Source organism: Culex quinquefasciatus, chromosome 2 (genome assembly GCF_015732765.1).
Source record: "Culex quinquefasciatus strain JHB chromosome 2, VPISU_Cqui_1.0_pri_paternal, whole genome shotgun sequence".
In the NCBI taxonomy this organism is placed as follows: Eukaryota; Metazoa; Arthropoda; class Insecta; order Diptera; family Culicidae; genus Culex; species Culex quinquefasciatus.
Genome location: NC_051862.1, coordinates 77716759 through 77742932, shown reverse-complemented (window position 1 = coordinate 77742932; position 26174 = coordinate 77716759). Strand labels below are relative to the sequence as shown.

Here is a 26174-nt window from a genome sequence, read left to right as displayed (position 1 = left end):
AACTTGCTTTGCTGTTTTGATTTTTTTTAACTTCCCGTTTGTTTTAGTGTCTGTCTGTTTTGGTTTTCTTTTCTGTGTTTGTTGCGTGCACTTGTGTCACTAAATTCCCATGAAATGAGTAGACCTAACATAAGATGATTTTTCCAATAGTTGGCACTCCTTACTGTAAAATTTCGTACAAAAGCAGCATATTCAGGAAGCTTTTTATTTGATCCGGTTTGTTTTCTGGGACTAAAATATAACGGAGTTTCAAAACATCTTAAAATAAACAATAAATATCCAGGATCCGCTCTTCTCAAGTGATGCGTTCCAAAAAATATTCTTTAATGAAAAGAGCATATCGATTAAACCACTGTACTGAATCTTTATTGTTACACTATATTTTTTTAGATTATCATCAAAAATAGCAACGTTTTTTTTTTGTTCTTAACCTATTTTTATTAGGTCCGTTTAGGTGCTGTGACCAGGTTAAGATCGAGAAATAAAAAAAATACCAACGTTGTTGAGTGATGAGATTGTCGCCGATTATTTTATCGTCACGCGATAACAGAAATGTTATTGCGATAACCGACGATTACTCTTTACTTATGGAAAAGAATTTCTTCAAACTAAATCTTGTCAGACTTTGGAAGCTTTTACGGAAAACATTTTTTTTTACTATTTAGTTAGTTATAAATAGGGTTAGTGAAATTTCACGATTTCGCGGACAGCGTGAAATCCGTAAAATTCGGCTTTTTTCGTGAAATCCCGTGAAATTTTATGTTTGAGTGAAACTGTAACGATTTTTTTTTCAAAATGATTTATCAAACTTAAATAAGAGTAAAATTAATCTTATGAACTGCTGTAGAATTAAGCGAGTGAATACCCTTGTTTAGTTACTAACATAGGGTTAGTGATTTTGACGATTTCTTAAACGGCGTAAAATTCATGAAATTTATCAATTTTCTCAAATTATTTTTTTCAATATAACGAAATAATTAATATTTCATCCCTACGGAATATTTAAGTAAATTTTATTTATTTACAATTGAAAAGCTTGATATGAACCATTTGAAGAATTGCTCAAATTTTTCAGTTTTTTTTAAGAAACATAGCACTATGGGCCATCTCCATACAAACAGGCGGCCAAATTATTTTTTTTGCTTTTTAAATGTTTTTTTGATACAAATTTAGGTAATTGTATGGTATTGAAATGATATACGTCGATTATTATGACTTTTCATGTTTTTCAATAGTTGATTGTTTATAATAAATAGTCTTTTCATACATTTGCAAGTGAAACAGAATTGCATATATATTATATTGCAAGTTTATATTATTAAATTATGGATAAGCTCCCACCCCACTTTAAGGACACAACCCCTCCCTCCTCTTTCTTTCACCCCCTCTCCTCCTCCCCACCAACAAATTTTTGTTAAGCGTAATAAATTCATTTTAAGTCAAATATTTATTATTTCCTGTTGTGTGTTTCTTTTTGTGAGTCCATGCCGTATAACTTGAGACCACCCCCCCCTCCCACCCTTATGGGCATAAATTGCGAATATTTTAATCATTAAATCAAATAACAGAAAAATTAATTTTATCCACAATATTAATTATGAAGTAAAACGATAAAATACAAACCATATTCTTAAAATTCATTTGATTATAGAGTTTGTGACAGCTTCAGGATATGTTAAAGGTACTTTTTATGATGTTTTGTACTAACCAACATAGAACTTAAATGTGGATCAGTTTCATGGATTGTTCGCAGAAATTCATCATGCTAAGTCAATATTTTGCTGAATACTTTTTTCGGTATCAAACTGAGATTCTCCAGTTTCGCTTGAGAAACTTCGGTACGAATACCTTATTTTGACTAAGGTACTCAATTTTAAATGTAGGCAACAGAAAATTCCAATAAAGTCATTTCGAACTTCTTGAAACCAGGTATTGATTTTTGAAGCGACGATGCCCACAAAGTAGGTAGCAAAGCAAGTGAAATAAATGGGCGCATATGTAGATTGCAGCAAATTTTGATAAAACGTAAATGTTCAAAATGGCATATCTCCGAAAACGCAAAAAATCGCAGGCTGGAAATTTCAGCAATGTTAGATTATAATCCAATCTTTCAAGTGATCTTAGTTTCATGTTTAGCATCGGTTAGCAAAAAAAGTACTCGATTAACAAACACAAAAAATATGATTTGTTAAAAATGCTCCAATTATTCGATGAAAACTTCAGTTTTTGGTTTGGAAACAACATTTTATCTATTAATAGTTTCAAAGCTTATCTCATTACCTTTCCAACGATGTATATTTGTCCTAATAAAACATTTAAAATGGCTGAGCTATGTTAAAATTAAACAATCAGCCTTTTTACGAAAAACGCTTGTTTTTACTCCATTTTTGACTTTCAGCTTGCGTATCTCCGTAATGAACAAACTTAGAGCTTTGAAAATTTGGATTTTTCTTAGTTAGAATGTTTACTTTCGAGAAAAAAATACCAAAAAATATTTGGAGAAGGTCACTTTTTTGAAACTTGGCCACCCAATGTACCATAGTGCATAGTAAGTTTAGTAATATTTTCATTTGCTGTAATAAAAATTTAACTGGTTTTATTTTTAAGGTATGGTTTCATAAGAAATTACAAGAATCAAGCTTTGTTTTATTCAAATCAAAATAAAGGGTATTTTTTTATCTTTGAAATCAACTTAAAAAAATCAGATTTTTCAGAGTCCTGTTTTATTTTAACGATATATGATTATTTGGGTGGATGAAAATTAAACAATACTACTTTTTTTGTTTTTGTTTACATTTTGAATAAAATTTTCGATTTCGTTACAAATATATTAACTTTGCTTATTTTATTGAAATTTAGGTTTGGTATAGGCTGACGAAAACTTTTAAAAAATTTTTAATGTGCTAAACTGCCGTTCTACGCATAATTGTCCCATGTTCAAAAAAGTGCAACTGAGAAAAACGCGATTGAAATTTTTCGACCGATTTCTGTGTTTCTACGCATAATTGTCCCGTGGGTTCCTATTCGCCCTATGTGTCCCTAATCACCCCAGTTAGCAGTTTATCACCTTTATTTGTGATTCTCTTGCTTTACAAAAGGTAAACAAGACATAATGTTTAGTAAAACTAATGATTCCGTGTAAGAAAATACTTGGTGGGACAATTATGCGTAGAAGTTTAACGATGGGACAAACAGACTTGGTGTTGTTTTTAATGAGTTTCCGAACAAAGTACCAGATTTTATGTGTTTTTCTTAAAGTACATATCAAACTAAACTTAAAAATGTCATAAAGTCAAAATCGACCAAAACTGACATGGGACAATTATGCGTAGAACGGCAGTAAATGTCGCAAAAAAAATACAAATTATTTAACCCATTTTGGCTGGACAAGATGGTTAAATCTTGCTTTGATATGAAATTCAATAAAATGAAGCAAATCAGCGAAAAATGTTAAGCTTCATTAGTCGAATATTAAAAAAAGTAGTTCAATAAATGAGAATACGCATGCCCTACCTTGTGTTTCAAAATATATATTATATATGGAGCTAACCCATAACCCAGATGGAATCTTTTGAAATTGTTTTCAGCTTATTTAAATAATATATAATTAAGCATAAAAAGCAGTTTCTGTGATTTAAACGTAAGATTTTCAGAGTTATTTTAACATTTTTCACGTTCCGTGAAATTTGGTGTTTTGAAATCGAGGTCCCCGTGAATTTTGCAATTTTCGAGCGTGAAAAATCACTAAGCCTAGTTATAAAGTAAAGTACCTACTGAGCAATTCCATGTCAAATAGGGAATCGGTTGTACCCGACCCTCTCCGATTTCAATGAAACTTTGTAGACATGTTATCCTAGGCATATATAAGCCATTTTTGTGTATATGGCGCCAGTAACACTCGATAATGACATTTGAGAAGGGCATAAGTGTTTTAAATATTTTTGTATTTCGTAATTTAAATATTGCTATATCTCGAAGCCGTTGCATCGTATCAAAAAGTGGTCAAAGACAAACTTATAGGAAATTTGACGGGCTTTCCGAAAAAAATACACTGAAAGAAAAAAAAAACACTCCACCTTTATGAGATTTTTTGATTTTAAAGTTTAAAAGTCAAATTTGAGGGTGAGCCCACGATTTTTTTCGTTCAAAATTTTTGTGAAAATAGCCTAAGATGTTACAAAAAGACTCACGAAAAATGCAGGATGGAGCAACTCACCTAAAAAAATACAAACATCATTTACTGAAACTGTTTTTTGAAAAGTGCTCTAAACGTCAAAATTTTCAAAATCCGAGTATGGGAATCGATTCTCCAGACAATTTTACATAAAAGTTTCCATATTGACCATTGTCCTATGTCCAATCCTTGTGAAGTTACAGCGGTTTTAAAAATAAAAAAGTCGAAAAAATAGGTTTTTTGATGGTTTTTGGCAATTTCTATATGATAGACTTGTTTTTTCAGTCTCGAAAATATTTTTACCGGAAAGCTCGTCCAATTTCTCATAAGTTTGTCTTTGACCACATTTCAATTGGATGTATGGGCTTACAGATATAAGCTAATTACATTGCTCATAACTGAAAACATAATATTTTTTCAGTGTAGTATAGTAACCTGGATAGTAAATTAGCTTATATCTGTAAGCCCATAAATCCAATTGAAATGTGGTCAAAGACAAACTTATGGGAAATTGGACGAGCTTTCCGGTAAAAATATTTTCGAGACTGAATAATCAAGTCTGTCATATAAAAATTGCCAAAAACCATCAAAAAACCTATTTTTTCGACTTTTTTATTTTTAAAACCGCTGTAACTTAACAAGGATTGGACATAGGACAATGGTCAATACGGAAACATTTATGTAAAATTGTCTGGAAAATCGATTCCCGTACTCGGATTTTGAAAATTTTGACGTTTAGAGCACTTTTCAAAAAATCTGTTTCAGTAAATTATGTTTGTATTTTTTTAGGTGAGTTGCTCCATCCTGCATTTTTCGTGAGTCTTTTTGTAACATCTTAGGCTATTTTCACAAAAATTTTGAACGAAAAAAATCGTGGGCTCACCCTCAAATTTGACTTTTAAACTTTAAAATCAAAAATTCTCATAAAGGTGGAGTGTTTTTTTTTCTTTCAGTGTATTTTTTTCGGAAAGCCCGTCAAATTTCCTATAAGTTTGTCTTTGACCACTTTTTGATACGATGCAACGGCTTCGAGATATAGCAATATTGAAATTACGAAAAACAAAAATATTTAAAACACTTATGCCCTTCTCAAATGTCATTCTCGAGTGTAACTGGCTTCATATACACAAAAATGGCTTATATATGCCTAGGATAACATGTCTACAAAGTTTCATTGAAATCGGAGAGGGTCGAGAAAAATGTACCTAAAAAATTACTGTTTTGGGCTGGAATTGCTCTACTCAAAACTTTAACGAAGTACCGTATTTTTTAAAGTATTAAAATTTGCATCATTTTCAATACATTCGATTTTTTAGATTAGATAACCAAACCAATTTTCTACATGGGCATCAATCAACATAAAATTTTGCATAGATTTTCATTAAATTTTAATTTTTGGTGTAAAATTCTCAAGTTTTCTCAAAATACTGCATTAAAGGTATCAAACGACGCACAATTTTGAGAACATTTTTTCTAGATTAGAGTTTTTACTAAAACAAATTTACCACAACATATCAAACGATGCCAAAGTTTAATTTTTCATCGTATCAGATTTTTGGGTGTGAAATTCTCAAACATATTTATGTTGATACTCAAATTTTCATGATTTGCAATATGATTACAGCGACCTTCAAAAATTCTGCGCAAGTTCAACTCGACATGATGTTTAGGGTCCTTTAACTTAATAGGTACTTGTAATTTGTAACTAACTGCATTTTTGAAAGCATATTTTTTTGTAAAAGCTTTCAAAGTCAGAGAAAATCTTGTTTTAATAAGTTTATTTTAGTAAGTTAAAAGAAAACAATGCAAAATGTGAATATGTTCAAAAATATGGTATTTTGTTAAAATTGGTGTATTTTACACTTCAAAACTCTAAACAAAATCTATTTCAAAATTTTGCGTCGTTGGAAACCCATATTGTGAATAAAGTTTGAGTATAAAATGAACAATTTTTTTGGTTAATTTCAGTATTTTACACTAATGACTCTAATGTTATTAAAGTCCATATAAAATGCGTACAGATGATTTCTTGAATTTCCGTTATTGATCAGCAAAAGAGTTGCCAATGGTTGGAAAAATCTTGGGGCGTCACTGTTGTTGAAAATCATGTTTTTTTCCCAGATATGCTGTTTTTGTCAGAAATGCTTTACCCTTTTATAATTCTCAAAATTTTGCTTTCGATTTCATAAAACAAGCTAAAATGATGCACCTCAAATCAAACTTTCCGAAATCTGTTTGAGAGATGTTTCACTTTAGTTGTCCTGCAAGTAGCTCATTCTATTTTCGTGGCAAAAATGAACATCTATCAGGTTCATTTAGTACGCAATGAGATCAAACCAAAAACACATGGTAATTCTACAAGTTGTTGAGAAGTGTAGAAAGTGTAGCTAAATCATTAAGCGCAATCAAAGGTAAGTAAAGGTGACAAATCAACACACACCCCACCGGTAATCATCATCAAACTGGCAACGGGATGGCTCAAATTCACCCCCAGTCGGCCAAACGGCAATCGGTTTCATTCCAAGCTTGTCTGCTTTCCATGTTAGAGTGTAAGCATCACCTAGAGTAACGCTTTAGTGTGAGTTTTTTAATTCTTCTTTTTCCTAGTATCCGGATATGAAACTGTTTTGCCCAAAAGTGAATCCGTCCCGTTGTCAGCAGGAGGGTCTTCCCTTCCCGCCGTGGAAGGGGGAAGTCCGTTGAGGAACGAAAGAAACACAAAACTTTATATCTCAACTTTTAAACCAATACATAATATCTATAACTTAGCGATAAGATTAAACTATTCTAGAAGTTAAGGCCCAAAGTCGACCCGGCAGGTGGAGCAGCCAGTGTTAATGCTTTGCGATTTGTTTCTTCCATTTCTTCACGGTGACTGTTCTGACCGGGTGGAAAAAAAACAGGAAATCAGATCCGTCAACCTGGACGATATCGCGGACGATGAAATGGACCTGTCGGAGGACGAGGGAGGAACCGCCCCGAAGAAGTCGCGATGGGACGTTCGAAAGGTAAGCTCATTTATACGAGACGAAACATATTATCATTAAATCATCAAATTCGAGTTCTGCGACCAAATTTTTGTCAAGTTTCAGTTGTGGATTGCCTGTTAGGGAGCGCTTAAAAAAAGTTGTAAGGAAATTTTGTTTAGAAGGGGTGGGGTCTAAAAACCCAATTTTTTGCGTTACTTAATAAAATAACGCTCCTTTACACTACCAAATGCATTTCTTTTTAAATATTTAATTACCGTCATTTTAGACCCCATCTTGAATTTAGAATTGTCAAGTCACTTAAGAGCATGTTTGTGGTAATTTTTGCTCGTACGGCCGTAATTTTTACAATTTTGATTATTTCCAGTATGAGAAATTGTTGCTAGCAATGCAATTAGTTGGTTCTACGACTACATAACCGCCAAAACGACGTAAAAGCCACGGGGCTTAAGATTGAATGAAGTTTTTTTTTCAAAACCTTTGTTTTCTTATAATATTTGAAAAGTACAAATTAAGGCTTAGGGTTCGTTTTAAGGTTCATTTTATCAAAATTATTTTTTTCCTTGTCCCTACCAATGATTTGCACCTATTATAACGGATGTTTTATCATTTCGTTGTTTTTGTTGAAAGTTTTTAATAAACCAAGTGTAATGCAAGTGTACCACATGGATTTTTAGTATGAAAAAAAAACGAATTGCTGCAAAAACATATTCTATTGGAAAATTCGTGCATTAGAGTACTTAAAAACTAATAAAAAATTATTTAAAAAAAATTTTAACACAAAATATAGTAATATTATAAAAATTAACCAAAAACAAAATCAAATTATTCGCTCTACAGCATTGCCTTGGCGTTCTCGATTGTGAGATTCCTACTTGAAACTAGGTGTCTTTTTACACCTTCCATCCACCCCGGGATTCGAACTGACGACCTTTGGATTGTGAGTCCAACTGCCTACCAGCGACTCCATCGAGGCAGGAATCAGGGAGACGACTCCTACATCTGGATTGAGCTAACGACCTAACCCTCTAGGTTAGACCGGGGCCAACATTTACTTCCCCATCCGACGGAAGGCGTGGTGAGACAAATCTCGTCTCGAAAAATACCACCGGGACCGTCTGGGATCAAACCCAGCCCGACTGGGCGAGAGGCAACCTCGCTTATCCCTACACCACGGTCCCGAAAAAAATTAACCATTTATCTTCAAATAATTATTTTTAATCGAAGAAACGATCAAATTATACGTAAAATATTATTATTTCATCTAAAAATTAAAGAAATGTTTCAAATATTTTCTAATCTGACGTGTCAAATTGATAACAGTTAAATTGTTAGCAAATTAACATGCTGCATTGTTCCTCTTGTCCCAACCGGTTGTTCGTCTTGCCCCACTAGTTGAGTAGAACGTACTGAAAATCAATAATTTTAAAATCAATTTTTTATAGTGAAAAAACATGATTTGATAGAAACTTGTTCTATCAAAGTGTTAGTCAAGACCTGGAATAAGATGATTTTAGCTTGTTACACTTGCCCCACTTTCCCCTATTCGATTATCCGAAGTGTTTTTTTGGTAACTTTGAATAACAGAGTCTAGACTGTTTTCATAAAAATACGGTCTTTAACGGAGCTTTTGTTATGTACCGTCAGTGGGGGTGACTATGGGTCAAAAAACGATACACCTCTCTTAATTTCTTAATAAAATAAAACAATTAAAATAACATCGAAAATTTTTCAACGTAAATTTGTTCTTAGATAGTTTACTTACATTTTCCCAAAATATGGTGGATTTTGATGAACACTACCTTAAATGCCAATAGTTTGAAAATTGACCCAATCTCATCCCTTAGAGGGGGGCTAAAATACAACGATATGGTAAAAACAAGTCATCCAACAGTGTTTCTTTCGAGAGGTCGTTATTGGCCAAAAACGTACCTTAACTTTAGGCAGCTGCCAAAATAACAGGATTTGTTCTAGGAACGAGATTTTTTCAGCTAAGTCATTTTAAGATGTTCCCTACACAACCCTTTTAACAGAATTTAGTTCCATTGAAAAGAACCTGAAAAATGGAAAAATCCGTAAAAAATCACATTGACCCAACCTCACCCCCAGACCCAATGTTACCCCCACTGACGGTAAAAAAAACTTAACAGTAACAGATAATTTTGTAAAATACACTGACCCCCCCACTGCGTAACGTAATAAAAGAACGCTCCCTTTGCGAGACTTTTAATATTTGGTTGAATGTTTTGTTCCAAAAAGGGACCATCCAAACAAACGTCAAAATACCAAAAACAAACCGAAATGACCGAGGGGTTAATGGATACAAAATCATGTTCAATAAATAAAATAAAATCTTGTTTAGGGCTTTTATTAAATTTCAAGTCAAAATTAAAGAAACACGAAAAGTAAGCATTGTAAAAAAATTGGGTTACTTTTATTTTTATATTCGTTCAGCCAGTTACCGATCAAGTACTGTATCAGAAAATCCATTCCAAGATACAGATTCTAGAATATTAGGATACAATTTTTGTATGGATAGTAGTCAGATTGGTATGGAAACTTGTATAGACAAACCATTGACGCAAAATGGCTTCCTTGATTATTTGGGGGTCCTTACGAAATTTAGTGCAAAAAATGCTCATCTTTTTCGGAATTTTGAGTGAACCATACAATACGGGCAATTTTGGCCACAACCCAAGGATGTTCCGATAAAGGGTCATTTAACGAAACTTGCAAGTTTGTTCAAAACGGTCATTAAACTTCATTGATTTCTATACTCAAATAAAATGAAACTGGACATGAAAATTCTGTCAGAGTCAGTCACAATTATTATTTTTCGCTTTTTTTAAACATCTTTTTCTAACTTTTTTTCATGCTGGTCATAGCTGTAACAAAATTATCTACACATTTTAAAAACTAGGTTTCAAAGAGGAATAACTCAAACGACTGAAAAATTTATAAAATTTGAAAAGCGAAATCAATATCGACAACAAATCCTCATTCGATTTTCGAATCCAACTCAAGATAACTTTGTGGTTTTAAAATTTGTCTCGTTTGAATAAACTTACCAACCCTTCTTTTTATCCCAGGAGCACCGCGACAGCTCTTCCGAAGCGGACAACCAGTTGATCCGGTCGGAGCTCGAAATCAAAACGATGCAAATCCAGGTCCTCCAGGAAACGATCCGCAATCTGCAAACCCAACTGCTCGAAAACAAATCCAAAGAGACGGACCGGCACAACAAAATCAACGACCTGGAGGACAAGCTGAAGGAGGCGAACGTGAAGCAGCTGCTGCTCAAGACGAAAATCGCCACCACCCAGTCGAAGTTGTCGCTGTGCAGTGCAACGAACACCACCGCTTCCAGCTCATCCAAAGGCGGCTCCGAGGTGGACGAAAGCGAACTGCTGCTGGCCGAACCCGTGGTGGAAGCGCCAAAAACTCCTCCACCTCCGCCTCCAGCGCCGGCCACGATCGATCCGCGCGAAGCCAAAGTTATCACGCTGGTGTCGACGTTTCTGGTGGTGCACCCGCACGGGGCCAGCATCGACTATATCTGGTCGTACGTTAGTCGGTACGTGCCAGAGTTTAAGGTCAAACTGCTCGAGGAAGTGCTCGCCCGCTATTCGGACCTCTTCCGTGAAGAAGTCAGCGGAATCGGGGCGAAAATCGAACGGAATTGGAAGTTCTGCGGCTACGAAAGCAAGGACGAAGAAAAACTTTAATCTTGTCAGATGTTTGTGCAACCAATCAGCTATTTATAGTATTTATTAAAAATCTCTCTTCTCTACGAAATAAAACATAAGTCAGTATGTTGTTTTGTACGACACAAGTTTCAATAAATTCGTTTTCATTATTGTCATTTTGACATCGCGCTTCGTCTTACTCTAAGAGAAAACCGTATCACCATCCTCACAATTTACTCCTTTTCCTCTTTTTTCACATCTCCCCGTTTGAAAATCGTCGGTTTGTTGGTCGGTTTCAACAGATTCACCCCCTTGTCCCTCATCCTCAATCCCTTCAGCGTATGCTTCAAGCTCTTCCTGCCGTGAATCTTGATCCAGAACTGGTGCTGCGCGCTGTAAATCAAATCCTGCTCCTCGTCCTCGATCGAGTTCTCCTTCTCCATGCGCATCTGGCGCCGGATTCGTTCCCGCTCCAGTTCCTTCTCGCGCAGCTTCATCTCCTTGATCTTCGCTTCGAGCAGACGCTGGCGGCGCATCTCACGCTCCAGCATTCCCGAAAGGGCGGGTTTGTCGTTGGCCGAGCTGAACGTCAGGTTGTCGGAGATTTCCGTCAGGTAGATGACCCCGGCTTCGGTGCCGTTGGCGATCAGCTTGCCGCTGCGGTGGACCCGTACCGAGAGAAGCGGAACGTCCGAGAGCTGAAATTGCGGGGTAAAAATTTACTTTTTGTTGAACTGTGGCAATTATCTGATTTTTTCAATAGAAAATAATTTTAAAATCTAGCTCAACCTTTGAAACGGTCTAAAAATTGAAAATTATTCATATTTCATATATGTTTGACCAAATTATAACATTTTTGAAATATTATTTTTTGAAAAGATCAGAAAATTTCGCAAAGCTGATAAAAAAGTAAATCATTTTTTTTTCCTGTCTCTGAAAACTCCTAATCATAACCTTAAACTTTGCCGGAAGACACCAAATCGATCAGATCCTTTCTTAAGATGCAGAACTTCATACATACCCACTTTGTAAGACCTACCCTCAAAATTGTATGGAGACTCGTATGGGAAAACGAATGATGCAAAATGACTTCTTTTGACATAAGGAATGTATGGACAAAGTTTCATACAAATCAAAAAATGAAAATTAAAAAAATCACGAAAAAAATTGTGACATCGTAGAGAACTACTCAATAGTAAAAATATAGTTCAAATTTGCGAAATTCTAAAGAATTACTTATAAATTTATCATTATTGTGCATATTTTTGTACAATTACTGTTAAAATGTATACAGCATTTTGTGATACTGTTTTCTTCAACATTTTAAAAACTATTCTTGAAAATTTTAATTTTGTTTTTTTTTTATAAAGTACAGTGTAGGAATCAGCGAGGGAATAATCATCATCGAAAGAAAATCTTTGGACGATCATCAAAAAATCTTAAGGGAACCTGGCTCTCCTCTCTCGTGCACGAATGATCGGTAAAAGGAATCTAAAAAAATCATCATCTTGATAACGGAACATCATTTTCACTACACTCAACCCCCGGTGGTTGGTCACTTTTTCGTTTGACACTTTTTTAGTTTGTACCCCGTTGGTTGGTCAAAGTCAAACGAAAAAGTGACGAACTGTCACTTTTTACATGGTGCTCACGCACACTATCAAAACAAACGTTTGGTAGTGTGTGTGAAGTCCGTGTAAAAGGGGTGTCAAACTTCGTTTGACAACAGTTGATGTCAAACCATCGGGGCTTGACTACACTTGCAAGTGTAACGTCACACGTCGCAAAATGACCTGTCACTTTTTGTGGATGGGCAATGTGTGTAAAGGCTAGTCTGCAGATCGGAAGAAAAGGGGTCAAGAAACAGCTTTACGAACAGCAGAACAAAGGAGAGGGAGCGATTTCTTGGGGCTTTTCTTCACCCTCTCTGACTTGCTTGCGCTGCCGCTGCTTCCCATTTGAAATTTTTCTTGACCGGTTTCTTCCGAAGTGCATACCTTACATAAACAAAGAGAAATAAATAATTTTAAGTGATGCTAACAAGGAAATTCACAAAAAATCATCAGCAGATTGATTTTCTTGGAGAAGTTCGGGAGTGATTTCCTTTTGCGTGATTTGCCTCCTCTCTCTTTCGCGGATGAAGAAAGTTCGCAAGCGAAAATGATTTTTTTTGCGATTACTCCATCCCTGGTAGGAATCAAGGTTCCCTAACGCAAATACAGCATTTGGAGGGATACTTCGTGGCTTGTGCCCAAAACACATGCTGGGCAAAATGCTATATTAATGTTAGAAAAAAATACCTTAATTCTCAGCACCGGTCCATCTAAACGATGAATAACGTCCCACGCGTCCATGACGCCATCCATCCGACAGATAAACACCAGCGAACACCGCGTCGGACTCCAGATACCACAGGTCAGCTGCACCGCATATTCCTTGGTCCACACAATCGGATTATCCCGACAGTCCTCCGTCCAGATCTTGGTCTGCCAATCGCCCACGCTGATGTAGTTCTTGATGAACAACGGATTCCGCTCGACCGAGTAAACCGGTCCCGTGTGGGCCCTCGTCTGCGCTTGGATCTTATCCGCCGGGGTTTTGTACTTCCGACTGCAGCTGTAGATGATTCCATTTTCCGTCCCAACGGTGTACTTGTTCGGCATGGTTTGTTCAAACTCGACGGCACAAACGCCAAAACACTTGGACGGGTCGACGTCCGTTCCGGTGTCCTTCGGGGCCAGGTTCAAAAAGTCGTACGGTTCGTTCAGGTTGCGCATGTCCCACCAGAGGATCCGACCATCGTTGGCACCGGACAGAAATTCGTTCGATGTTTTCGTACCAGTCCACAGCACCTTTGTAACGACATCGCTATGGCTGGCCTCTCTCAGAGTCATCTCGACCGGTTCCTGCCCAACTCGAATGTCCCAGATTGCCACCTGGCCGGAAAACAGTCCTCCGGCAAGCTGGCAACCATCCTTAAAGTTGTACTCCATGCAACGGGCCTGGAAGGGTGGAACCAACGTCTGCAGCGGGGTGTTGGGATGTTCTGGAAGAGACAAGTTTGTAAGACCATCAAATAACCTCAACTTGACCACCCCCACAACTCACCAACATCCCAGATGTACGAGTCCGTGCAGGTGTTCTTCAGCTCGCCGATGTTGCAGTGTACCGAGCAAAAGTGCAGCCCCTCCTCGGACCAGGTGATGTACGAGCACGAACGGCGCGCGTCCAGATAGTCTTTGTACACGTGGACCGTTTTCGACGTGAACTGCTCGATCAGCTCGTGCTGCTCGATATCCTCGAAGTAGTTCTGGTAGATGTCACAGGCGCTGTTCTGCAGGATCGCGTGTTCCATGGACTGGAAGGGAGGATAAATTGGTGGATTTTCATTGTTCAAATAGTTGCACTTTTTTAAATATCAATTTTCATATTTAAAATCTAAACATTTGGCGACCCTATAGAGGCTTAAATAAAACCCGAGTCCATTTTTCGACATTCTTTGTTGTCACATAATTTCTTATCTTTCTTGTTTAGTGTGCGAACATCATTTTTAAACATTCCTGTACCATATTGCAAATCGATTTTTTTCATTGCAATTTGTTCATCTATTTATTAAACATACCTGTGGCATCCTGAACATTAACCTAAGTTAGACAGTTAGCGATAAACGTGTAGAGCTGTGTATGTGTGAGTGTGAAGCTAGCGTGGATCAGGAGTCAGTCTGGTAGATGAAGCCGAACAATAAAGATGGAGCTCCGCTCCCGTGTTAATGATAAATAGTGTTTAGTTTAATATAAATAAATAGGAAAATATCACATTGGCGATCCTGCCATGTTGGTAAATAGTGATTGTGTGAATGAAACCTGACAGAAAAATACTGGGAAAAGTCGATTTCCCTTTGTAAAACAATAAAATAAATAAAAGTTGCGCAAAAGGACAGCATCGGGGCGACGATGGCAGCGGGCAGCCGAGCAGGCATTGTCATTACGAGGCGGTGGGCCTGAGGCCGAGATGCTGGAGTTTCGGTGAGCATGTTCCGGTTGTTTTGTTTGTGTGATGCGAGCGGAGCAGAAATATGTGTGAAAGTATGTGTGTGTGCGAGTGTTATGCGTGATGATTGTGTGCGCGGTCTGATAGGTTAGGATGTTAAAGAGGTTTGAGTGTATGCGGCTCGGTTTTGGTTTTAGCAAGAGGGGCTGCTTTGCGTCTTCTTCTTTTCAAATGTCGAAACAATGCCCACGAGCCCTGCGCCGAAGTTTCTCCCTTTTCATCTCCCCCGCACTGCGCTTTGCGACCAAACTACTCTTATCTCCTGCATTCGTCACGGAATGCAAAGAACGCAGTAATTTTTTATTTCGCGTTGCGCAGCCATCACCCAGATTTATCGACGCAAGCACATTATTTATGGAGCGGGAGGAAGAGGAATCGAAAGTGAGGGGAGCAGGACTGAGTGTGTGTGTTTGTTGTTTAATTGTGAAATGTCGTTTTTTTTCGCGGAGTGAATGTGTGATGCACGGACGGCGCATTCAAGGAGTTTTGTTTACATGATGCACGATTAAGGGGTTCTGATTGAAGTAGTCAATTATAACATTACCCAAAATTGGGTGAGCGTAAGTGTGATGTTTACTTTATACACATTGACGAGTTTCAATAGGAATTTTGGTTAATGTTTAGGTGCTGTATGGGAACAGCATCTAATTCCAGTGTGCCTCTAATGTTGGCAGGTCAGAACTTTGACATTCAATTGAAGCTAATTAAAAGCGTTTTCAACTGAAATCCAATGACAAATAGCTCAACAGGAAGTGAGCAAGCAAGTTTCTATCAAAAGTTTTGCAAATTTAGTTGTTTAAAAAGTGAAAATCAGCAAATTGGATGGAGTTAGGAGCGATTGCTTAACCTGCCAAACATACGAGAATTTTCCGTACTTATTTTAAAAAAAAGCTTTATAGCCACGAGTGATTTTAGTACAGTTTTCTTCAAAGAACAGGTGTCTTTGTGTGCTTGGGGATGCATAATGATCACTCTTGTCTGATTTTAGATTATCCACTGTAAGGCCTGAGGTAAAAAGAGTCATGAGGGTTTGTGTATAATCATTGGATTTTGAAATACATACTGTATCTATAACATTTTAAACTGACAAAAAGTTTAGTTTCGTAAGGTCTGGTTTGAAGTCCCAAAAGTCCTCAATGGAAAAATATGATAGTTAAAGTACTTTAAATTTATAAAAAAAAAAGTTGAAATGTTGTAAATCATAACCAATTTACTATGTTGCGTTTGTTGTCAAATAGTTTGAGAGATATTTACAAATATGCGAAAAATAAAAAGTTGATAGCAGTGGATAACGAATTGCTTTTTCATATTAAACTGCTTGTACCTTCACTGAATGCAATTTCGTGTTAAGAGAATTCTTAAGACTTATATCAATCTATTAAACATTAGTACAAGGAATTATAACGACACACTACACTACTCTGTGCGATCAGGGGTAGTACAGTAATACCGTTGCTACTTCAAAAATGCAAAAACAATGTTTTGTAAGAGAAAATGTATAGAAGGTTTTCAATGAAATTGATGATTTTAGAGCATAAAAAGAGATTTTGGATTTTAGAGCATATAAAGAGATAAAAACAACTGCTGCGAGAAATTGAGTCGGGCTTAGCCCAAGGACAATCGTCCGAAAAAGTTGAGTCGGGTTTAGCCCAAGGCCAACTGCAGCAAAAAAAAAAAAAAAAGTTCCAGAAGGTTGAGTCGGGTTTAGCCCAAGGCCAACTGCAACAAAAGAGTTCCAGAAAAGTTGAGTCGGGTTTAGCCCAAGGCCAACTGCTGCAAGAGATTGAGTCGGGTTTAGCCCAAGGCCAATCGTCCGGAAAAGTTGAGTCGGGTTTAGCCCAAGGCCAACTGCTGCAAGAGATTGAGTCGGGTTTAGCCCAAGGCCAATCGTCCGGAAAAGTTGAGTCGGGTTTAGCCCAAGGCCAACTGCAGCAAAGAGTTCCTGAAAAGTTGAGTCGGGTTTAGCCCAAGGCCAACTGCTGCTAAAGATTGAGTCGGGTTTAGCCCAAGGCCAATCGTCCGAAGAAGTTGAGTCGGGTTTAGCCCAAGGCCAACTGCAGCAAAAAAGTTCCTGAAGGTTGAGTCGGGTTTAGCCCAAGGCCAACTGCAACAAAGAGTTCCTGAAAAGTTGAGTCGGGTTTAGCCCAAGGCCAACTGCTGCGAGGATTGAGTTGGGTTTAGCCCAAGGCCAATCGTCCTGAAAAGTTGAGTCGGGTTTAGCCCAAGGCCAACTGCAGCAAAACTAAAGGTTGAGTCGGGTTTGCCCCGAGACTAGCTGCAGCTACCGAAAGAGTCAAGTTGAGTTATTTTAATGGAGAGGATTACACAGTAAAGGACAAAACTGTACAAAAGAATAGATACTAATATGGAGAAAAAAAAATACTACAGAAGAACTCCAAAGAAAGTTGTTGAGAAAACTTAGGATCGCGTTTCAATATAATGAGTTAATATAAAAAAAGACGAAAATGTATCGCATAAATAATCTACAAGAAGGATAGGGCACCATTGCCTGTTCAGTTCTCACCGAAAAGAATGATGAAACCTCATAACAAATTAAGCTACACAATGCATTTCACAATGAGCAGTTCCACTATAAAAAAAAAACAGTTGTACAATCAAAGATATTATCCAAAAAATGTTCCATTGTATTAAAAAGTAAAGCTGGGATTTATGTAGTCTACGTATGTTTGACGACTTAATAAAAAAAGGACAAATATAATCTATAACTACAGTTAAACACACATATACAAAAATATATGAGAAGAGAATGTATAAGACACGAATTTCGAAATAACGAGCCACGAAAATTAAAATTGTTATCAATCAAATTGTAAATAAATAACATATCATACGTACGTCAGTCAACATTGCAAAGTTTATCTCTGAATCGAGGAATCTTATGTATAAAAATAAATACAAAAAAGAAATACAAAAAGGCAACCGCGGTATGAATAGAAGTATGAATTGTTAAATTTTTAACTCTAGTAAGGCTACCACGATAGCATGAAACTCATTTTTGTTGAAGGTAAAGCCTTGAATCACTCTCTCAGAAAAAGCATTGTCATCACAGAATGCTCTCTAATCAATCTCATAAATATATAGAAAGATTCCAGTGATTTTGGTTTATATCAAAAATGGTTCCATCTGTAACAGTGTGATAAAAAGCTCAATAGGCGAAAAACAATCAAGGTTATGCCAAAGATTTGTAATATAATTTGTTAAAGTAGTGATTGGAAATAGGACCGACTTCTCAAACATATGTAACTGATCACTTGGAAGATAGTAATGTTCTGAAATTCGTTTTATTTAACAATGCTATTGAATAATGTAATGCAAGCCTTATGGCAACGACAGATTAATGTTATGTTTATTAAAGAAATGAGAGATGTGGATCGGTAAAATGGCGTGAAACATTACATTTCTAAGCAACTTTCATTCAAGTTATTGCATTGTTTCAGTATTATTTGTGTACAGTTACTTTCCTTAGTTGATATATAGACTAATTCTAAACAGTTAATAAACTCAAAGTTAAGGAATGATTTAGTAGGCATCTAATACATCTAGTAGTTTGATCGCAGGGAAAAGCAGCCTCCGAATTAGAAAATAGAAGGAGTAAAGCTAGATGAAAGGAGTTGTATAATATCACAGCTTAAACATTTTTAAGAAGGATGTTCATTGAAGCTTATATTTTAATAACATGGCTCGCGTCTGCCTATGAAAATATGAATTTTAGTTGGAAGAGGAATCCTTAGAGAGTTTTCATTTAAATTGATGTTATAATACGATTAAATATGTTAAAAAGAGGTTTATGATTTAACATACACGATAAACGTGGTTTTCACATTATATTTTACGTTTCAGAGATTGGTATACCGGCAGACGTGGTGAAATGGTTACGCTGTCCACTTTATAAGTGGATGGTAGTGGGTTTCGATTCCCATCTGCTCCAACCATCCATCAGATGGGGAAGTAAAACGTCGGTCCCGGCCATGGTAGTTGTTAGGCTGTTAAGTCATTCCTGATATGGTAGTCGTCTTCCTGCTATAAAGGCAAACAACACACCAAACCAAGCCTGTTCCAGTGAAATTGCTGGGTGCGGTTGGACTCGCAATCCAAAGGTCGTCAAGTCGAACTCTTGTGTGGAAGATTCCTTGGAGTAGAAAGAGGTTTGGGTGCTTACCCCATTCAAGCTTTTAGACTCTTTGGTTCGAGCAGAAACTTGTAATAGAGACTACAAAAAAAACCTGGGGGACGTTAAAGGGGATGGTTTGTTAGTTTTTAGCTTTGTATACTGCTGATTTTTTTTTTCTTAATTTTTTTTCGTTACTTTAGTTGACTCGGAGGAAACCAGGATAGTTGGACGATCAATGATTACGCATAAGGGGAAATGGATCTACATCACTTGCATCGTTGATATCGGCAGCCTAAGCCGATAGCCTTCGCTCTACGGGACGGACACTTTACCAGGCGTTGCAAAACATGAGACGAGAAGTGGCAGAAAGGATTATAGTTTAAAATTAACTTTATTGTTTTGTTAGTTTACTTATTATAACATTCAATTTGGCAAGGGGAGGATGTGGCATCCTGAACATTAACCTAAGTTAGACAGTTAGCGATAAACGTGTAGAGCTGTGTATGTGTGAGTGTGAAGCTAGCGTGGATCAGGAGTCAGTCTGGTAGATGAAGCCGAACAATAAAGATGGAGCTCCGCTCCCGTGTTAATGATAAATAGTGTTTAGTTTAATATAAATAAATAGGAAAATATCACAATACCCAAAGAAACCATTGTGTACCAGAACTTGAGGGTGTGCATTTTTTTTTTATTAGCCGTTTATCACAAAAACTCGATATTGACAAATTTAACCCCTTTCGAAGGGATTAAATCATTTTATTCGGCCCTTTTTGAAATGTTTGTCGTTATTTCAAAAACCAAATTTTTTTTTTGGGGATTTGAACATTTTTTATACAATTTTTACTTTTAATATTGAAAAGCAGATCATTAGTTTTCAACATATAAAATCAAAAATGAAATCAAATTATTCGCTCTACAGCATCGCCTTGGCGTTCTCGATTGCGAGATTCCTACTCGAAACTAGGTGTCCGAAGGCTTGATTGTTGAGGCAATTGCGAACCTCTTTTTACACCTTAGCTTCGATCCACCCCGGGATTCGAACTGACGACCTTTGGATTGTGAGTCCAACTGCCTACCAGTGACTCCACCGAGGCAGGACTCAGGGAGACGACTCCTACACATGGATTGAGCTAACGACCTAACCCTCTAGGTTAGACCGGGGCCATTTACTTCCCCATCCGACGGAAGGCGCGGAGAGACAAATTTCGTCTCGAAAAATGCCACCGGGACCGTCTGGGATCAAACCCAGCCCGACTGGGTGAGAGGCAACCTCGCTTATCCCTACACCACGGGTCCCGGCCTTTTCAAGATATCATCGATTGAAAATTGAGGGTTATTAAGGTAGAATTTAGAAAAACTTATTTATGATAATTTTTATTCTTTACAAGGCCGTGTCTCAACCACTGAAGGTTGGATTAACAATGTCCAACAAAGGAAATTACTTTTCGATTCAGAATTAAATTTTTCATCTCATTTTTTGTGTGTTCATTTTTGATACTTTTCAAAAAAATCAGGACTTGGCCTAAAGTATGTAGATTAGATATCGTAAGGCGAGTTTTCCACCTGTAAAAAAAAAGTTAATCAACCCTACAGAAAAAAATCGGTGAAATTTACCCGGAAAAGAGTCAAATTTCAACTTTTTCGGAAATCATCATATAAAATCACATATAAAACCGGACATATAAAATCCGGTTTTCGTGCTAACTATTTTTTGACAGCTAAAGATCCACCTTTCCTCATCTAATCTACATACCTTGGACTTGGCCAAAAACATAACGACCGACATATTTTTGCCAAATGTTGGATATTTTTGTCTATTATTTTTTGAATGGAATTACAAGAAATTAAAGATTACAATTACAAGTCATGGTATTTACATTCGAATTAAAAAAATATTTTTAAATGCATTTTACAGCTGCCAGTTGTTTTGCAATCATTAGTTTTTAAAGTATAAACAATTCTCTCAGGTTTCGGTCATTCGATTGCGACTATTTTCAAAAAAGTTACCTAAAAATGGCTTTAACTTGAAAACGGTGCACCGCATCAAAACTTCACTGAAGTACTTTTTGATTGCAAATTTGATTTTTAGATCGAAAAATGAAGTTGATTTCGATATTTCGATTTTTTTGAAAAAATCAGTTTTGATTAAAAAATCATAACTCGGTCAAAGAATTTTTGCACAACCTGGAAATTTCTGAAAAGTTAGCATTTGATGTCCTCTAAAACATATAAAAAAAGTTTTTTTGCAAATCAAGCTTTAGTGACAAAAAAGTGTGCATAATTGACAAAGGGAGCGCGTGGTCGTAAAAAATATTCGGAGTGAAAAGTGATTTTTTTTTGTGTGCCTTTTGTTTCGCATTTTTGTCGTGTATTGTGTGCTGCGAAGAGATTTGAAATTTGCTTGCGTTATCTTAATTGTAGAAACAGTAAAAATATACTGATAAGTCCAGCCCATAGCACTACTGCTGGGTTGGCACGCGTTCGATTAAAACACTTTTTAAAAAATCAATTATTTATCTTTCCGCAGCCGGCTGCCTAAGATTTAAAAAATTCAACCGATAAACACAATGCTCATGGTCACATCACTGCCATTCGTGAATCCTGACCTCATACCCATCTACTAACCCCCTCAAAACTCATGAGATACTTTGTCGGAGAAGCAGTCGATTGGGCGGTCTCTATCACTCAAGTATCGGACTATCATTCCCATCCACTTCCCATTGACTCTACCACTGGACGTAGCCGGCGCCGGTATTGATCAGCATGATAGGGGCCTTTGAGAAGTTGCGAAGCGAGGAAAGATAGCACCCACTCATCTTCCACGGCTCGTGGATGTAACTTCTGGAGGTCTTGGTCAATAACGGAGTAGCAACTGCGGGTGGGCACCTATGCTTATGCTTATGCTTATGCTTATGCTTAAATCAAGCTTTAGTGACAAAAAGTTTAATTTAAAATCACCACTATTTTACCGTTTATCATTTTTTTCAGTGTAGTTCTTATCCATACCTACAACTTTGCCGAAGGCACCAAATCGATCAAAAAATTTCTTCAAAAGATACAGATTTTTGAATTTTCATACATAATTTTTGTGTGGACAGCTGCCAAATTTGTAAGGAAAATTATTTGGACAAACTAATGAATGGCTTATTTGAGCATACCGAAAGCACAAAAAAAAAATATCAGACAGATTTAAAAAAAAAAAAATATAAAAGACCGATTAAGTAGAGAATTGCTCATATGTCAATACGGCTGATTTGTTTTTGTGTGGTCCTAATCATAACCTACATCTTTGTCGAAGACATCAAATCATTCAGCAAATCAGAATCAGATCAGAATTTTGATTTTTCCAATTTAATTTTCCAATCACTTTTATATGAAACAGAAGAAATTATGTTTAAAAATCGAGGTTGTGTGTAAATGTTTAAAACTTATAGAAAAACTTCAATTTTCGAGTGATTTTAAAGTTTTTCCTCAGTGAGGAAGGCAAAAAGGCTTTTCAGACAAATTCAAAGTATTCAAAGTGTTCACCAGATCAACTCCCGGGACCCTGCTCTCCTCTACAGTTTGTACGAGTACAAACTTTAGAGGCAGCAAATCCCCATAAGAGACCTTATATGCAGAATTTGATACAATAATTCAAAAATACTTTTATTGATCAAGTTCATATCAATAAAAACAATATTGAGAAGAAAGAAGATTTTAATTTGAACTTGTCGAGCAGTTCAAGAATTATCTATAAAAAGTTGGTTTACGGCATCTTCATTATACCTTGCTAGGTCACTGTGACTAATTTAAGAGGTCATATTCGTGTTCAGCAACCCAAAATTTGTTGAATTAATTGACAAAAACCTTCAATTTGTATTTAAAAAATATATGATTTTATTCACAGTTTTAAAGAAGCAATTATATAAAAAACATTAAATATTAATGAAATCTTCCTTTTGATACTTTAGTTCAAGCTTCTAATTATTTCTCTAATATTACTAATATAATTGGGTAATTCTCCGCCAACTCACACAGCAGTTGCCATCAAATCGGGCGTCTAATTTTACATAAAAGTCCCTTTGACACCAAATTTCTATCTCATCACCGTTTCAGTCTGCAAAATTATTGTCTTTTTTCGCATGGTCAAAAATGGAAGGGGTCGTACCGCCCCTCCGTCACGAGATATCAAAAAACAGACTTCGGATTCGTGATCAGGAACAAAAGTTACCCCTTAGGATAAAGTTTCACGCAAATTGAAGAGGGGTCGGGGCAACTTTTCCCGATTTCGTGTGAGTTGATAGAGAATTACCCAATTTCTAAAATATGGGTCAAGTTCCACATCAGAACCAACATCAATCGAGCAAATGAAAATAACCTCCATAAACGACCCCAGCTTCAAGTTCAAATATTGAGCCGATGTAACAGAACATCACGTTTCAAGTGCAACTCATTACAATGGCCTAATTCTAACGACACCGGAAAATTTGCTCATCATCGAAAGCGAAAAACTTTGCTTGCTGCATTGGGAATTTTGGCACACCAAATTTGGCTAGCAAAAAAATAAACGGAAAAGCCGTGTTGTTGTCAGACAAATAAAAGTGGTGCAATTTCGTGCAAAGTTTTCGATTGTTCAATTTGCGAGTTTATAATAGACACTCAACTATCACGGCGTCGATGACAGCGAAACATGCAATTTTTAATACAGAGCTATGTCGGGTTGGCTATTTAAGGGTAGGGCATTGTATCTTCTGAACAATTTTTTTTTTGAAATTTATAATTTTAATTGTCGAAAAAAAAATTACTGCGTTTTTTGGAGGAGTGCATTTTTGCTCTAGAGAAATGAACAGTTTTTTTTACACAAGATTAGCAGTCATGTATGGATAACTTTTAAATCATTGCCAAAACCAATATTTTTCGATTTTTTAAAATTAAGTTAGGCTTGTTCAAATTTCATTTTAAGTTTTTGTCTAAAACATTTTTTTTTTCAAAAAACTTCAAAATTTTAATGGAAATTTAAGTACGATTGGCTAAAATCAACTTCAAATGCGTTTCCCTGTATTTAGAATCACTTTTAGCATGTTTGAATTTATTTAAAAATCTTTAGAATTTTTGAAAATTTTCGAAGTTTAATTTTTTTTTGCCTATTTTAAAATATAGACGATCTGGATCTATTGCAACCGGAAGTATCCAAATTGGTCAATTCTAGATTACTTCTTCAAAACAACCAATGCGCCATGGGTTTCCTATGTACATAGAACCTTTTGAAAAAGTAAGCGAGAATTCCACCGAAAGTTATGAGATTTTTAAGAGTAAAAACAGGGGTCAAAATACTACTCGAGCGTTTAAGTGTTAATCAAACAAAATCATTCCATTTCAAATCGGGAATCGGTTGTACCCGACCCTTTCCGATTTGAATGAAACTTTGTAGACATGTTATCCTACGCTTATGTAAGCCATTTTTGTGTATACACTCAAAGTAAAAAGTATCGTTTTTTCAAGTTCACCCGTCGTCACCCTTTAAAAGGGTATCGAAAATGTACTGAATTTGACATACCCTTTTAAAAGGGTGACGCCGGGTGAACTTTGAAAAAGGATAGAAAGTATCCTTTTTGAGGATTGAAAGTACCCTTTTGAGGGATACTTCTGGTTTTGAGTGTATGGAGCCAGTTTCACTCGTTAATGACATTTGAGAAGGGCGTAAGTGTAATTTTGTATTTCTAGATTAAATTTTCAAAACAGCCTATCCGTCATGGGTTTCTTGTGCAGACCTTTTGGAAATTTAATCTAGATTTCGTAATTAAAATATTGCTGTATCACGAAGTCGTTGCATCGTATAAAAAAGTGGTCAAAGACAAACTTGTAGCAAATTTGGCGTAATGGGACCATCCATAAACCACGTGGACACTTTTTTGGGAATCTGTTACCCCCCCCCCCCCCCTTCGTGGACAATTGTCCATACAAAAAAAATCTTTTTTGTATGGATCGTGGACAATCGCCATACCCCCCCTCCCCCTCCCCTAAAGTGTCCACGTGGTTTATGGATGGTCTCAATACACTGAAGGAAAAAAAAACAATCCAATTCTAGGAGATTTTTTGATTTTTAAGTTTCGTATTGTTTTGTATTTTTTTAGGTAAGTCTTTTTGTAACATCTTAGGTCATATGCTGCTCTTATATGGTGGCCAAAAACAAAACATTTGACAGCTCAAAATAAATAACAAAAACTACAGCATCTAATAAGTACATGTAGTTGTAATTGTAAATTGTAGTTAATATCTATGGAAACTTTGAAATTATTTTGAAATATGGATACTTTGAAATTATTTTAAAATAGTGAAGAAAAAAAAAGTAAATTGCTTTTTTTATGTCCAAGTTACATCTCTTTACCCTATTTCCTAAACGGATGCTCGGGCTAACTGTCTGTCCATCAGAGCCCGCGCGGGCCAAGGTTGAAGTACCCCCAAAAACTGATTTTTTATTCCGAGAATCGATATCGCTCCTCACCCACAAAACCCCGCGTGTCCGACTAACCTTGCCCAGTCCCTTCATCTGGTTCAGATAGGCCTCGCTCTTCTCCTGCTTTCGTCGGTACCGGGCCGTCAACTCCTCGTCGTGCATGTCAATGTCCCGTGGCCAGCCGCCCTCGTAATGGGTCACCCCGGTCGCCACCAACGAGTTGTGTACGGTCCAGACGGGAGTATTGAGCACCCATGGCGTACACTGGATGCCCTTCTCGACTGGGCTGACCAGCTCGAAGTTCTTCTGGAGTGGCTTGTTGGTCGGGATGGTCACCTGGACCTCGTTGTCCTCCTGGAACTCGACCGGCTTCCGGAGCGTGTCCGTGTCCGCCATCACCATGTACCGGGTCCAGTTTTGGTCCATGTGGCTCACGCTGATGTTCGCGTCGACCTTCATCTTGGCGCCTCCTTACTTCCGGGACTTACTGTGTGAGTAAAGGTCTAGACGTCTAGTCTAACTTCTGGCGCGCACGCAAACTTTCCCGCGCGCGCGATGACAATCGCGACTAGACCACACACGTGTGTGCACGTGCCACGTGAAACGAAAGTGAAAACACGCGTCTACGACGTCACCGATTTACTGCCGGAGGCTTTCTTGGGTCAGGTCAGGAACCACGGGGTGGGACCACGTCCGCACGGTACAA

The 26174-nt window shown here is 36.9% G+C and overlaps 2 protein-coding genes across 2 annotated transcripts in view; one reads left to right on the top strand and one right to left on the bottom strand.

The window, feature by feature from the left end:
• Nucleotides 1–11029, top strand: part of LOC6040038 (ecto-NOX disulfide-thiol exchanger 2) — a 17448-nt gene extending 6419 nt beyond the window's left edge. The window contains exons 4-5 of the mRNA XM_038252428.1: nt 7078–7182; nt 10251–11029. Of these exons, the coding sequence (XP_038108356.1) occupies nt 7078–7182; nt 10251–10886 (741 nt within the window). The 3' untranslated portion in view covers nt 10887–11029. The remainder of the gene's footprint in view (nt 1–7077; nt 7183–10250) is intronic.
• Nucleotides 10897–26174, bottom strand: LOC6040042 (dynein intermediate chain 3, ciliary). The gene is made up of 4 exons (XM_038252429.1): nt 25544–26174; nt 13956–14205; nt 13148–13893; nt 10897–11545 (listed from the first exon to the last, which is right to left on the bottom strand). Exons 1-4 carry the CDS (start codon nt 25925–25927, stop codon nt 11081–11083), a joined length of 1845 nt encoding a protein of 614 aa, XP_038108357.1. The 5' UTR covers nt 25928–26174; the 3' UTR covers nt 10897–11080.